This window comes from Mobula birostris, chromosome 14 (assembly GCF_030028105.1).
Source record: "Mobula birostris isolate sMobBir1 chromosome 14, sMobBir1.hap1, whole genome shotgun sequence".
NCBI lineage: Eukaryota > Metazoa > Chordata > Chondrichthyes > Myliobatiformes > Myliobatidae > Mobula > Mobula birostris.
The window spans coordinates 11,696,613-11,711,521 of record NC_092383.1 but is presented as its reverse complement, the minus strand read 5'-3'; the positions used below and the strand labels follow the sequence as shown (position 1 = coordinate 11,711,521).

Here is a 14,909-nt window from a genome sequence, read left to right as displayed (position 1 = left end):
TTGCCAAGAACACTCATAGTCACGGAAAGACCATGATCGCCCACGTCATACGACAGGGCACGTAACGAATGAACAATTTTACAGAGGGCTGTGGGATTATAACAGTGGCATTCTGGGACTGTGATGAGGGACAGGGATGGGGAGCAGTGGGTTCATTAATAGTGGTGTGCAAATGGCCAGATTTGTCTGTGTGGGGAGCTAGCTCGTTCCTTGAAGCCAGCCATGAAGAGTAAGCCGATGGGGAGAGACACTCTCCCGATGCTTGGGCACCAGAAAGTGAGAGGAGTCAATTAAAAGAGCAGTTTTCCTGACCCAGACATCCATCTCTAGCTCTTACGGATTTGAGGTGCTCTGTGGGCTGGTTTCAAATGGCCAAGTAACCTGATGGGGTTGAAAGAGAGTTAGTACAGCCCAGGAACAGGCCCTTCAGCCTGTCATGTGTGTGCCAGATGCAATGCTGAATTAATCTAATTCTGTTCTTCCAGTACACGATCCATAACCCTCCCTTTCATGTACCTATTGAAATGACACGGTCATATCTGCTTCCTCACTATCCCTGGCAACCCATTTCAGGCCAAATACACTTAATGGAATTCGCAGTTTTCCTCCCTATTATGTAGTGCATTGTAGTCCTGTTGCATAGTTAACAAATTTCACAATATATGCCAGTGATATTAAACCTAATTCTGATTTATCTATTCCAAGTGCTTCGTAAATGATACTTTTGTGTCTGTGCCAGATTCAACCACATCCCATTCCATACATTCACCACATCTGTGTGGGAGAAGTGGCTTCTCAGGTTCCTCTTAAATTCCCCATCTCTTCCCCCCCCCCGACCGGTTTTGGATTGCCCCTACACTGGGGAACAGACTTGCCATTGCCCTATCAACACCTCGCATCTTCTTTAAACACTTCTACAAAGTCATCGCTCACCCTTCCACGTTCCAAGGAATAAAGGCCTATCTTAGTCTGCAGCCTCTCCCTCCAGTCCTGGCAACATCCTTGTAAACCTTCTCTGCACTCTTTCCCACTTAGACGTGCCATTCCTGTGACGAAAACTGTACGTGTTACTCCAGGTGCAGCCTGGCCCATGACTTGTACAAGGCTTTTATATACTACCCTGGGGAAAAGGTGACGGTCTCCCTTATCTGTGGCTCTCAGAAGTTTATAAACTTCTATCAGGTCTCCCACTGAAGAAAACAACCCAAGTGTCTCCAACTCCTTCCGGCTCATACTCTAATCGAGGCAGAGTCCTGTCAACCTCTTCTACGTCCTCTCCAAAGCCTCTGCGTCGTTCCCGTGAGGGGATGACCAAGTGGTGGATGGATTAGAGTCCGGTCCATAGAGGACTGATCTCCGAATAAACACTTCTCAAAGACGCAGTGTGAATCTGGAAGCCTCTCGGCTGAGGCTGTTGGTTGTTGGAGCTTTCAGTACGGGGGCTGATGTGTTTCTTGTCGGGTTCAGGTGATTTGGGGGGGGCGGAGCGGGGGGAACGCACACTAATGCAGCAGTTAGCGTAATGCGATTACGGCGTCAGTGACCCAGGTTTGATTCCTGCTGCTGTCTGTAAGGAGTTTGCATGTCCTCCCCGTGCACACGTGGGGATTTCTCCAGGTGCTCCATTTCCGCCCTCATTCCAAACCCGTACGTTTTATTAGGTTAATTAGTCACAGGGGTGATTTGGGTGGTGCAGGCTCACTGTTACTGTGCTGTATCTCCAAATAACAATAAAGCTCAAAAGGTGCACCCAAGAAATTGATGGAATTGGAATTCTGTCGCTCCCTTGGTCTTTCCTCAGACAGAGCTCTAGCTTTCTTACCTCACTCCTTTCCTGTGAACTGCCAACTTTCCCTGAGTTGGCTCATAGTTATAGTTATACAGCATAGAAACAGGCCCTTCAGCCCAACACATCCATGCCAACCAATGTGCCCATGCCAACCAAGGTGCCTATCTACAGACCAACACGTCAGTGCCAGCCAGTGTGCCCATCTACAGCCTAACATGTCAATGCCAGCCAATGTGCCCATCTACAGCCCAACATGTCAATGCCAGCCAATGTGCCCATCTACAGCCCATGTCAGTGCCAACCAATGTGCCCATCTTCAGTCCAATGTGTCTATGCCAACCAAGGTGCCTATTTACAGGCTAACATGTCCAAGCCAACAAAGGTGCCCATTTAAGCACATTCCATTTGCCCACACTTGATCCCTATCTATCTTAACCTTTCCTATTCTTATACCTGCCCAGATGTATTTTAAATGCTATAATTACACTTATCTCTACCACTTCCTCTGCCAGCTCTGCGTGGTAAAAGCTGCTCTAAGATTGTATTCGTTGTTAACACAAACGACACATCCCACAGTACTTTTTGTTGTACGTGTGATAAATAAATCTCAATCTGAAAAATTTGCCTCTCGGTTTCCTGGTAAATCTTTCCCCTCTCACCATAAACCAGGGGTTTCCAACTTGGGTTCCACAGACCATTGCTTAATGGTATTGGTCCATGGGAACACCTGCCTTCAACCTCTGCCCTCTCTTTCTTGATTTCCCCAACTTTGGCAACTCTTCGGACCTGTAATGTCCTCCCTTCCACTGGTTGGATCCAAGTATCAGCTCCCTCACTCTGCATCACCTCTTTAGTTATAAACACGAGGAAGTCTGCAGGTGCTGTGAATCCAAAGCAACACACACAAAATGTGGGAGGAACTCAGCAGGTCAGGCAGCAGCTATGGAAATGAATGAATAGTCAATGTTTTGGGCCAAGACTCTTCAGGACTGAGAAGCGGGGAGGGGGGTGGAATGGCACCAAAATAAAAAGGTGGGGAGAGGGGAAGGAACCTAGCCGGAAGGTGATAAGTGTTAAGGCAAGTGGGTGGGAAAGGTAAAGGGCTAGAGAAAAGGAATCTGATGGGAGAGGAGAGTGGACCATAGGAGAAAGGGAAGAAGGAGGGGACCCAGGGGAAAGTGACAGGCAGGTGAGAAAAGGTCAAAGGTCAGAGTGGCACATAGAGAAAGTGGGGGAGAGGGATTTAAAAAGAAATTGTGCTTCCCGGTTACTGACTTGCAAGCTGTTTGTTCGTGCTGCATTCTGCCCAAGTCCCTCTTCTTCCCCACTGCCAGATTGAGATTCTTGTCATTTTATCATTGCTTTGTGGAACTTGTCTAATGCTGCCCACTCAGGCTCCCTCCACAGAGGACGATAGGACAATGCTGCCACCTGCTGTCAGAACCAGGCACTAATTCAAGTTACCAGCAAGAGAAAGTCGGTAGATGCCAAGCAACACCCAGAAAATACCGGAGGAACTCAGCAGGCCAGACAGCAACTATGGAAAAGAGTAAAAATACCAGAGAAAATCTGCAGATGGTGGAAATCCGAGCAAATCGTACAAAATGTTGGAGGAACTCTGCAGGCCTGACAGCAACTATGGAAAACAGTAATTAGTTGACGTTTCAGGGAAATGTCAACTGTTTACTCTATTCCATAGATGCTGCCTGGCCTGTTGAGTTCCTTCAGCATTTTATGTGTGTTGCACTAATTCAAGTTAACTAATTAACCTTTGGACCAGGATATTTTCCAGTCTAACGTGTTTCTGGCGGTTCTAATCCGGAAAGAAAAAATAGTTAATGAACGTTTAGCACTTTTTAAAAATATTTACAATCTTGTCCATAACAGCTGAGAAAGATCCATTGTGAGTAATCCACAGCACAGTATGGGTGGCAGGGTAGCTTAGCGTCTTCACAGCACCAGTCAGCAGCATTTGCGGTTCAACTCCCATCGCCGTCTGTAAGGAGCATTTTTATGTTCTCCCTGTGAACACGTAGGTTTCCTCCTGGTGCGGTTTAGGGTTAGTAAGTTTGTGGGCTTGTGGGCTGCCCCAGCACATCTTCATTCAGCACTGGCCGCTGGCAAACATGATGTATTTCACTCTATGCTTTGATGTGCATGTGAAAAGTAAAGCTAATCTGTTTATCCCAATCCAGTGGCTCCAGCCCCTGAGTTACCGGTATGGGTTCATGGCATTAAAAAATGTTTGGGAACCCCTAATCTATCTATCCCAATTACCAGTTCCCTATTGAACAATAATTATCCCTATGGAATGGGAAGATAAATGCACATATCTCTGTCTCTCTGTCGCTCACTCAGTTGACGTCAAGAGTGAGGGGGATCAGTGACTTGCACTCTTGCACGGCCTGGAGATGATATAAAACCAATTTCCCTCTAACGTATAGGTATCTGGACTCACAGGCAACACAGAGAGGAAAAATTCAAAGTAAATTTATTATCCAAGAACCGTATCTAATCTTGAGGTTCCTCTTCTTGCAGGCATTTACGGGGGTGGGGGGGAGTCGGAAATAGAACAGAACTTTCTGAAAATCTGTAAATAGACTGAGATTGGCAAACAACTGAAGAGCAAAAGAAGATAAACTGCAAAAATTTTGTTTTTAATTCCTCAAGGCACAAAGCGGTAACTTGGTATTTATTTCCATGTGCAGCCTAAGCCGTAGAAATTATGTTCAGTTTTACAACAAATCCCACATAAGCATTAGGGATTTCAGGTATAATCCAAGCATTGGTATAGGTCATTTTAGGTAGAGTACAGGCCATTTTGGGTAATTTTGGTTAGAATACAGGCGTAGGTTTGCGTAATTTTGGTTAGAATACAGGCGCAGGTATGGGTAATTTTGGTTAGAATACAGGTGTAGGTTTGGGTAATTTTGGTTAGAATACAGGTGCAGGTATGGGTAATTTTGGTTAGAATACAGGCATAGGTTTGTGTAATTTTGGTTAGGATACAGGCATAGGAATGGGTCATTTTGGGTAGAATATAGGTGTAGGTTTGGGTAATTTTGGTTAGGATACAGGCGTAGGAATGGGTCATTTTGGATAGGATACAGGCGTAGGAATGGGTCATTTTGGGTAGAATATAGGTGTAGGTTTGGGTAATTTTGGTTAGGATACAGGTGTAGGAATGGGTCATTTTGGTTAGGATACAGGCGTAGGTTTGGGTAATTTTGGATAGGATACAGGTGTAGGTTTGGGTCATTTTGGATAGGATACAGGTGTAGGTTTGGGTAATTTTGGTTAGGATACAGGTGTAGGTTTGGGTCATTTTGGTTAGGATACAGGTGTAGGTACAAGGCATTTTAGATAGACTGCAAGCATAGGGACAGGTGATTTGTTGCAACCTATTCCACATATTGCTTCACTGCAGTCTCCTTCCACTTTTCCCCGTCTTGATCAGATTGATCAGCAGGAAGAGCTGCTTCCTCACAGCTGCAGAGACCCAGGTTCATCGCTAACTGCAGGTCCTGCCCTTGTGGCGTTGGCCCATTTTCCCTGTGACCATGTAAGCTGCCCCCAGGCCCCAAAGGTGGTGGGTTAATTGACCATTAGAACTATCTCCTAGTGAGTCGGAGAGTGGCAGAAACTGGGGGGAGTTGATGGGGTCATGGGGAGAATACAGTGGTGTTAGTGTAAATGGATGTATGATGGACAGTGCACATTCAATGGGCCGAAGGTCCTGTTTTCATTCTGTACATCTTCCATCTAAATATTATCAGTAGAAACTTACTCCTTTCTGCCTCTGGTCATCTGCACAATTCACAACAATCTTTCCCAATGTGAGTGATTCAAATGAAGCCAGAACGTTCCCCTGAATTCTCTCTCAGTTTACAACAGCCCAGGGGTTCTGTAGTCAGTCTAATGTGTCTGGATGTATTGCATTGGTTGCACTATTGGAGGCCTGCTGTATTAGATTGGATGAAGAACTCACAAATTTTTTTTTCTTTCTCTCTTGCTCCCTCCCTCCTTACCACTCTCTCCCTCGTTCTACAGCTTACGATCATCTTCAAGAACTTCCAGGAATGCGTTGACCAGAAGGTGTACCAGGCGGAGACCGATGACCTTCCTGCAGCCTTCGTTGACGGCTCGAGGAACGGTGGCGACAAGCACGGGGCGAACAGCCTCAGGGTGACGGAGAAGGTGCCGGGGCAGCACATCGAGATCCAGGCCAAGTACATCGGGACCACCATCGTGGTGCGGCAGGTGGGCCGCTACCTCACCTTCGCCATCCGCATTCCGGAGGAGGTGATGAGCTCGTTCGAGGACAACCAAGGCCTCCAGCTGTGCCTGCGGGGCTGCCCCACCAACGAGCGGATGGACTGGCGCCTGCCGCAGTCGAAAGGCAGCCGCACCTCGTCCCGGGGCAGGGGGCCGCAGGAGGTCTCTGCCCGCGAGACCGCAGCCGCCAAGTGCAAAGAGAAACTGCCCGTGGAGGACCTGTACTTCTGGTCCTGTGTTTTTGACCTGTTGACCACGGGAGACATGAACTTCACGCTGGCGGCGTACTACGCGCTGGAGGACGTCAAGAACTTGCACTCGAACAGAGACAAGTATCACATTTACCAAAGGACAGCTGAGCTCCCAGCGGGAAACGGTGCTGCTGCCTTCCCCAGCGTCTGCTGCTCTGTGCTTGGACACTTGCTGCTGCTGTTCTGGCTGTGCTCCTTCGTGCCACACCTATAGCTGCTCCAGTGTGACCTCCCAGAAGCAGTCCTGTTGTTCCCCCGTCGTCCTTTTCCTCTCTCCCGTTTCCCGTCGGCATCATGGATGCCTTCCCTGTCCCTTTCCTGCTGGCTCCTAAGTTATTTTGGGACTGAGAAAGGCACGCACGCACACTCGCGCGTCTCTGCGTTCACGCTGTGCGGAGTCACCGGCCTCGCCCGTGGTACCTAGCTGTTGTCTTGTGGTTGCGTGTTTGTGGTGATCTGTAGGGGTGTTCGGCCACAGCGCACAGAGGGTGCACCGGGATGCGGTGTTGTGCTAAACCAGGGCCGTGTGCAGAGGCTCGCTCATCCCCTTACCCCGTCCATTTAAATCTCCGCTCCTAAGTTCCTGTCAGGATTCCAATCAATCTCAATCTCTCTTTTTCTCTCTCTCTCTCTCTCTGTCTCCCTGTCTCTATCCAGTAGAACAGTGGAGGAAGCCAGTGTGATTTTGCACTTTACTGTGTTCCTGGCACTGGGAAGACAGTGATAGAACACTGGATCCCACCCCTCACCGGACTGTTGCCGGCTCATTTCCCTCACTGACAGCCTGTTCCCCCCCCACCCCCACCCCGGAGAGGGAAATGGGCCAACCACAGAGCCTTCGGTTGTCAGCAGTCGCAGTTGCAGCTTCGTTCTGACTGGCTGCACCAAACCCATCGCCACACGTGTTTATTGTCGCAGGCACGGGCCGGGGGGTGGGCAGGGGAGTGAGAAATATTAACGTGCTGTTCATACAGACCCTATCCATGCATTGAGACAGTACCAGATAAAAGAGTGTGCAATGCAGCCAGACAATAAGGTGCATCAAGGCCTTAATGAGGTAGTTGTGAGGCCAGAAGTCCATTTTACCCTTCAATAGCTGTATAACAGCAGGATAGAAACTCTCCCTTGAACCTGTTGGTATGTGCTTTCAGGCTTTTTTTATCTTCTGCCCAGTGGGAGGAAGGAGGGGAGAGGATGTCTGAGTAAGTCTTTGCTTACCTTGTCTGCTTTACTGAGGCAGCGAGAGGTGTAGCCAGAGCCCATGGAGGAGAGCCTGGCTCCTGTGATGTACTCAACTGTGCCCACAACTCTCTGCAGTTCCTTGCAGTCACGTGCGGAGCAGTTGCTGCACCAAGCCGTGGTACGTCCAGGTAGGATGGTGCCTCTATGAAAGTTGAAGAGGTTCAAAGGGGTCATGCCAGATTTGTTTTGCTTCTTTCAGGATTTTGATAGCAGTCCACCTAACCTTTTGGCCTTTTCCCTCTGCTTACCAAGCAAAGGGCCGTTCCTCACTTGAACATCTGGAGAGTGGATGCTCGCTGACCACTTGCACAACTGGGGGCTTCACAGTACCCTTCTTTCACACTCTCGGCCCACTTGCTAACCAGGCACGACTTGTCCAGTGGAAGCCAACCCCTGCTCCAGTTATATCTCTCTCTCCTCCTCCCCAGTCCGGGGGTGCTGAGGTCAACTGCAGATGACTCGGGATGGAGCCTGGCACATCTGTTTGGCTCAGGACTGCAAGGTGCCAAATGGGGTTGGGAAATGACCGGATTCCACTTGAATACAGAGTCTGGCACAAAGATTACATCATAGTCACCCAGCCCCAATGGCTGCAGTCTTCCATAGCTTGAATCCACCTCTAGGATCTTCAACACAGTTTCATAGCCTCTTGGTCTTAACAGCTTGGTTCCCGTGTTGCCCACATACTGCATGATTGTCCAGGTTGACTATCCCCTGTATCTCCACCAAGCACATTTGGTGTATTGGCTTGGATGCCAAGACTGTGGAGGAAAGATATTGGTGCCTGAGTTGACTGTCCTTTCCCGTTGGATAGTTTTCTGATCTACGGCATGGCCCGTCACAACTGGCTGCCTTTCAGCCTGGATTCATTGCTCAGAAGCTGTCTCCATGGTTTTGCCCTCCGGTCCTGGTTTGTCAGGTCAGAATCAGTCAGGCTTAATATTACTGACTTATAGGTTGTGAAATTTGTTGTGCGCAGCAGTACAGTGCAATATATCAATACATTTAAAAAAAAACTATAAATTACAGGTAAATATGTATAAAATTAAATAAGTAGTGTAACAAGACAGCAAAAATAGTGAGGTTGTGTACCTGTATTCATTATCCATTCAGAAAGTGTTCCTGAAACATTGAGTGTGTGTCTTCAGGCTCCTGTCCCTTCTCACTGATGGCAGTAATGAGAAGAGGGTATGTCCCTGGGTGATGAGGGGGGGTCCTTAATCTGGATGCCCCCTTTCTGAGGCATTGCCTTTTGGAGATGGAGCCCCTGTTGAGTTCAAGCTTAATTATTCAACCATTCATGAAAATAATTAAACGAAGCAGTGTTCCTTCAGGGCCAAGGTGCAAAACACATTACCAACAGCGCACTGCATGTAGCAGATATGGTTAGAAAAACAAAGAGAAAAAAAAAATATAGCCCACATCCCCTCAGTTGTCCTGCTTGATTCCTCCACACCTGAGACTCTGGAATTATGTGAGAGCCCAGGCAGAGAAGAACGGGGAAAGCCCTCCTGTGTGCAGGGGAACAGTAAGGGACTATTTACTAAAGAGTATTAAAGGGTGAACATCACATAAAGCGGGCTGAGAGGGGAAGGGGGATTGTGCACACTCCAAGTTGTACTGTACATTCCATTCCCACCACCTCGTGAAGGTTCGGCTGTCGTTTATACTGCCCAGTGTCCTGGTGGGGCAGGGAACCTGCTCTCTCCTTAGCAGGGTTGGCCCCTACCTGAGGAAGTATAGAATTGAGGGGAAACCAGCCGAGATATCTGCTGCTTGTCCGTTGTTGTCTGATCACTGCTGGGAGGCCGCGGAGATTGTCCCATATTGCTCCTCGGGTAACAAAACTACACCCTCTTCTAATACTGCCCACCCAAACTGGGACAGTAACCTCTGCAAGCAATTTATTCAGGCTATCATAAACAGAAGAGATACTGCAGAAATCCAGAGCAACGCACACAAAATGCTGAATGAATTCAGTAGGTCAGGCAGTGTTTATGAACGGGAATAAGTAGTCGACATTTCGGAATGAGACTGTCTTGGCCTGAAACACCAGCTGTTTATTCCTCTACATAAACACAAGAAATTCTGCAGATGCTAGAAATACAGAGTAGCAGGAATTCTGATTAAGCGCCTTGTTCTGAAATGTTGACTGTTTGTTCCTGTCTGTAGATGCTGCCTGACTTCCTGAGTTCATCCAGCATTTTGTGTGTGTTACACAGACTGTTTATCATTTATGGCTATCCTGGTGAACTAGCTATACATATGCGTGCATGTTTGTGGTGTGTGCTTGCGTGTCGGTAAACACGTGTGAATAGGTGAATGTCCTTGTATGTGCCAGTGTACAGTAGCACGTGTGAGTGAGTGACTTCTGTCCCGTGTGCATGTGTGTGAGAGATGGTTCGTCTATGTGTTGATGGGACGGGGTCTGGGTGCTGCTATGAGTTTAACCCTCAGAGGGGGCAGGCCTTTGGACAGATTTTATAGATGCACATAAAAATGAGATTCACTTGTAAATTTTATTTATTAAAAGCAATGCACCTCTGGCTGTTGAGTGACATGATAATTGTTCTTCAAAGATTAACAGCCAGGTAAGGTGGAGAAAATGGGGATGAATTTAACAAGAATTATTAGAAAATTCTGCAGTAGTAAACATAACAACAAGAAAATGCCCCCCCCCCGCCCCGTCAAAGTGTTTTAGGTGAAAGGTTGTACGTTATCACTCCAAGGAGCAGTTTGGCACAGTCCCTGCTGCCCAGTGGATCTGTAATCCTGTCAGATGAGAGAAAATCAACAGTTTGAGAGAGACGAGATTCTAAAGATGCTGGAATCTGGAGCAAACACACAAAACGCTGGAGGAACTCAGCAGTTCTGACAGCATTCATGGAGGGAAATATTCAGTTGGCGTTCCGGGTTGAGTCCCTTCACCTCAATGCAGTTCCCACTTTTCCTCCTGTGTCTTGTATGGTGCTCCACATTTTTGAGCGCGTTGGTTTGAAATGAGATACAGATCCGTGGTGTTGCCTCATGGTCTGGAAACTCCAGTAGGAATTATTTGGCATGCCAGCATTGTTCTCACTGTTAAAGGCTAGAAATGGCTGGTCAGGATTAAGATGCAGTCAAAGGCCTTGAGATTAACTGTACTCAGATCATAATGTGAAACTTCTGTTAAGAGGTTTAAGTCACCAGACTAGAATCAAAACTATTTCCAGTGAGTATAATCAGTTGCAAAGTTTACATTGCGCTTTCCAGCAAGCTGAACCTCTGAAGTTAAACCAGCATATTTTACACCAAGAGCCAACACTTCCTGTGTTATCCCCAGCTTTAAGCTGTTTGCTGCTCATCTTCTGTAGTGCTCATGATTTGAGTATGGTGACTTGGGTACTCAGAGCTCTGTGCTCCCTTGCTTGGGGTCTGTGGCAGTGAAGGTGAGGCAGGACCAGGTCTGTCCATGCTGTCCTCACCTGGACCGGTCCATCTGGCTCTGGCCCGTGCAGTTTCAACTCCGCTCACTAGACGGCAGACACGAGCCTGGCTCCAGAGCACAGAATCTCCTCGCGGCTTGGCCAAACAAACATATCAGTGCCGAGATGAGTAAAGGCAGGGAACAATGGGTGCAGCCTTAAATGTGAAATTCAAAGTCAATTTATTATCCATGTATATGTAAGTCACTATATATAGCCCTCAGATTCAACTTGTGGGCATACTCAATATATTAATCCAGTAACCATAATACAATTGATGCTGCTTTCCTGTGAGCAGACTTGATGGGCTGAATGGCCCACTTCTGCTCCTGTGGTCTTATGGACAATGCTCAGTGTCAGTGTGTTCAAAGGTGGAGAGGGCTGGGCTGGGTCCACTACTCCTTGTATGATTTTTCCATTCAAGGGCATTGGTGTTTCCATACCAATGCCTCCTAAGTCTCAGTAATGATAATAGAAGAGCCCGCAATTAAAATGACTCCGTACCTCAATCCCTCTTTTCCCCCACTTCCCTGTGGCCCAAAGGCACTTTGTGTGAACAGCAGTGTGTACTGGTGTGATTTGGGGGCTCTTGGTGTGGAGATCACTGCATGGTCTGGAGTTAGTACCACTGTAAATGCAGCGTTTTATATGGTTCGGTGTAATTTATATTTGTTGATATAATATATGGAGACTTTTGGTGAACATTTGTGATTGTACATATGGAGTAATGTAATATTTCTTTAACTATTAATGTCTGAACTTTTAACCCCCTGAAAAACCTATTGATGTGCTTTGGTTGCATTTTTCTCACATTGAAGAAGAAAGGATTTGCAAAAGCAGATCTTTTTAAGGTTTCTTTGAAATGAAAAGGGGTCTCGTAGGCACCCTTGTGTTGAGGTAAGGCCCGCGACCAGTGCATTAATAAGACTGTGAGACATTGGAGCAGAATTAGGCCATTGGGGTCAAATCTGTCATTTGATCCTGGCTAATTTATTATCCTTTTCAACCTCATTCTCCTACTTTCTCCCCATAACCTTTGATGGCCTTACTAATCAAGAACCACCAACTTTCTCTTTTAAATGTACCCCATGACTTGGCCTCCACAGCCATCTGTGGTACTGCATTCCACAGACCACCCTCTGGCTAAAGAAATTCCTCCTCATGTCTGCTCGTAATCTGGGGCTGTGCCCTCTGGTTCTCAACTGGCCCACTATTGGGAACTTCCACTCTATCTAGGCCTTCCAATATTCAATAAGTTTCAGTGAGATCCCTCTCTCCCCTCATTCTCCTAAAGTCCAGCAAGCACAGACCTAGAGCCATCAGATCCTCATACATCAACCCTTTCATTCCTACGATCACTCCCGCGAACTTCCTCTGCACCCTGTCCAATGCCAGCCTATCTTAGATAACGAGCCCAGAACTGCTCACAGTTCCCTGAATGCGAGCAATGGTCTCTTTCAGTCACGCACTGTCGGGAGTTCATGGCAGACCACGTCAAGTTGACGAGCCCTGGTGGAATCTCCTGTCCTTTCCCTTTTAAGAGGTTGTCTGTGCCCATGGCACCCCTTTAAGAGAGTTCAAGAAGAATGGCACTTTATTTCAGTTGTGATGTGATGATTTTTAATGGTGATTGTAGTTCTGCTTTGAATTGTTTCTATTAGTAGGTGGGTACTTGGGTGCCCAGGGAATGTGTGGCATGGTACTTGATGTTTCCGTGAACAGATCTGGGGGGTGGGGGGAGGGTCGGGGGGGATGGGGGAGGTTTTGGAGGGTTGGGTATAAGGAACAACTCCATTTTCTATGTATAAATTTAGCAGGAGTTCCCTGCATGTACATAATGTAAATTATTTATTATTGAGAAAACTATGAGTAAAATTTTTGACTAAGAATTTCAACAATTCAGTTTACTGCTTCAGTTTTTGTGCGTGTTTAATGTGGTGAATTTTAGTAGAACACCCTGCTGTTCCAACAGTGTTGGGATCAACTGGTTGAATGATTCTGTATTCAACAATAACAGACACAAAGAAACCTGTACGGGTGGGTTCATAAAGTGAAAATGCCATTACACTCGGGAAAACTCCACTCTCACTCAAAGTCTGGGTTCAGTGGTACAAGTAGTCGTCATAATTGGGCTCTTCCGTGGTTGTAGTGGATGACCATGGCACCTTCTGTGCCTTGCGCCCTTCGCTCTCCACCGCCTTCCTGACTGTTGATCTCATCCCTATCTTCGCGTCCCTATCTCACCCGGGGTATGAGGCCTGCCAGCTACCCTCTCCCGGTTTAGCCCACCTGTCAAGATGACGTCCCGGGGCGTGACCTCTGCCCCACGCAAACAGCCACGTGCCTGGAGCCACAGGTGAAAGCTAAGTGTCCGGTGAATCTGAATCTGGTTTAATAACGCTGACCTGCATTAGCAAATTTGTTTTAAGGCATTAAAAAATTACAATTAAAAAATACTTTAAAAGAAAGTGCAAAACAAGAGAAAAAGTAGTGAGGTAGTGTTCGTGGGTTCATAGTTTGGTCAGAAATCTGATGGCGGTGGGGGAAGAAAAGTTGAGTCTGTGTCTTCGGGCCCCTGTACCTCTCCCTGATGGTGCCAATGAGATGAGGGTGTGTTCTGAGTGATGGGGGTCATTAATGCTGGACTAAAGGTGTGTGAGCTGCCCCAGAATAGACACACCAGGCCCCTTTACCAGAGGTACTACCCCTCCCTGGACACCCAATACCCAACCCCCCGCCCATATCAACACACCGCTGCTTAAACACCCCCCAACTACCACTACGTTTATCATTCCCTGTCAGTCAATTTATGTACAGACACTCCTGTACCTAGCATCACTTAATGAACATTAAATCAATCTATTTATAGAAGCTATCTTGTGTAGTTATATTTGTTGTTTGTTATTAATATTGTGTTCTTTATCTCTTGTGTTTTCATCTGTGCTGCATCAGATCTGGAGAAACAAGTATTTTGTTCTCCTTTACACTTGTGTACTGGAAATGACAGCAAACAACCTTAAATCTTGAACAAGTCCCTTTCCTCACTACACCCACCCACCCACCCACCCACACCTCCAGTCTCCCTAGACTTTGGCCATTGGGCTTCGAATTCCGGACTTCCAATTAACCTTCGGGCTTTGATCTCCGGTGTTGACCACTGGAGTAGCTGATGACTGGACTCCGGACCCCAAGCTTGAACCCTGGTCTTTCTGATTGACCAGCCCTCAGGCCTCCTGCTCGCAACGGCATCCAAACCGAGGACCCACCAATTCGATCCCCCCTCCCATGGGACAGCCTCACGTCCATGGATGTCCTTCATTACCCATCCATGCTGCTGGCTTAGATATTTTTTTTAACCTGGGGGTCAACATCGAAGAATAGGGAGGGAACGTCGACTCAGACCACGAGAGGCCTGCGTCGGGCATTTTCATGCCTTACAAGGCGCAGATTGGAAGTCTGTGTGGGGCGCCACTCCTCGCACAGACTAGAGCAATGTGTGGTTAAGTGCCTTACTCAAGGGCACAAACACGCTGCCACAGCTGAGGCTCGAACTAGAAACCTTGAGATAACTAAACGAACGCCTTAACCACTTGGCCATGTGCCCAACACAAAGAATAAGGGGCCAGATATGGAAAGAAATTCACTGTCTGAAGGTTGTGAAGGTTCAGCTGCCCAGTTTATAGAAGGCAGACATTGATAGAATTGTGGACGTAAAGGGAATTGGGGTTAGTGTAGGCGAGTGGCACTTGGTAAAAATGTCAGCCATTTTATCAGATGGCAGGGAAGGTTAAAAATAGGTGAAAGGCCTAATCTTGCTCACTGTTTGTAAGTATACAGTTCTGTTGGAAAGCAAGCTCCAGGCTTTAGACCCCCAGTGAGATTAAGGAG

General features: G+C 47.2%; 1 protein-coding gene across 2 annotated transcripts in view; it reads left to right on the top strand.

Moving 5' to 3' along the window:
* LOC140209702 (repulsive guidance molecule A-like) overlaps positions 1 to 12,745 on the top strand; it is a 68,062-nt gene extending 55,317 nt beyond the window's left edge. For both annotated transcript variants that reach the window (XM_072278107.1, XM_072278106.1), the window contains exon 4: positions 5,840 to 12,745. In XM_072278107.1, coding sequence (XP_072134208.1) covers positions 5,840 to 6,529 — 690 coding nt within the window. In that variant the 3' untranslated portion in view covers positions 6,530 to 12,745. The remainder of the gene's footprint in view (positions 1 to 5,839) is intronic.
* Positions 12,746 to 14,909: the final 2,164 nt, after the last annotated feature.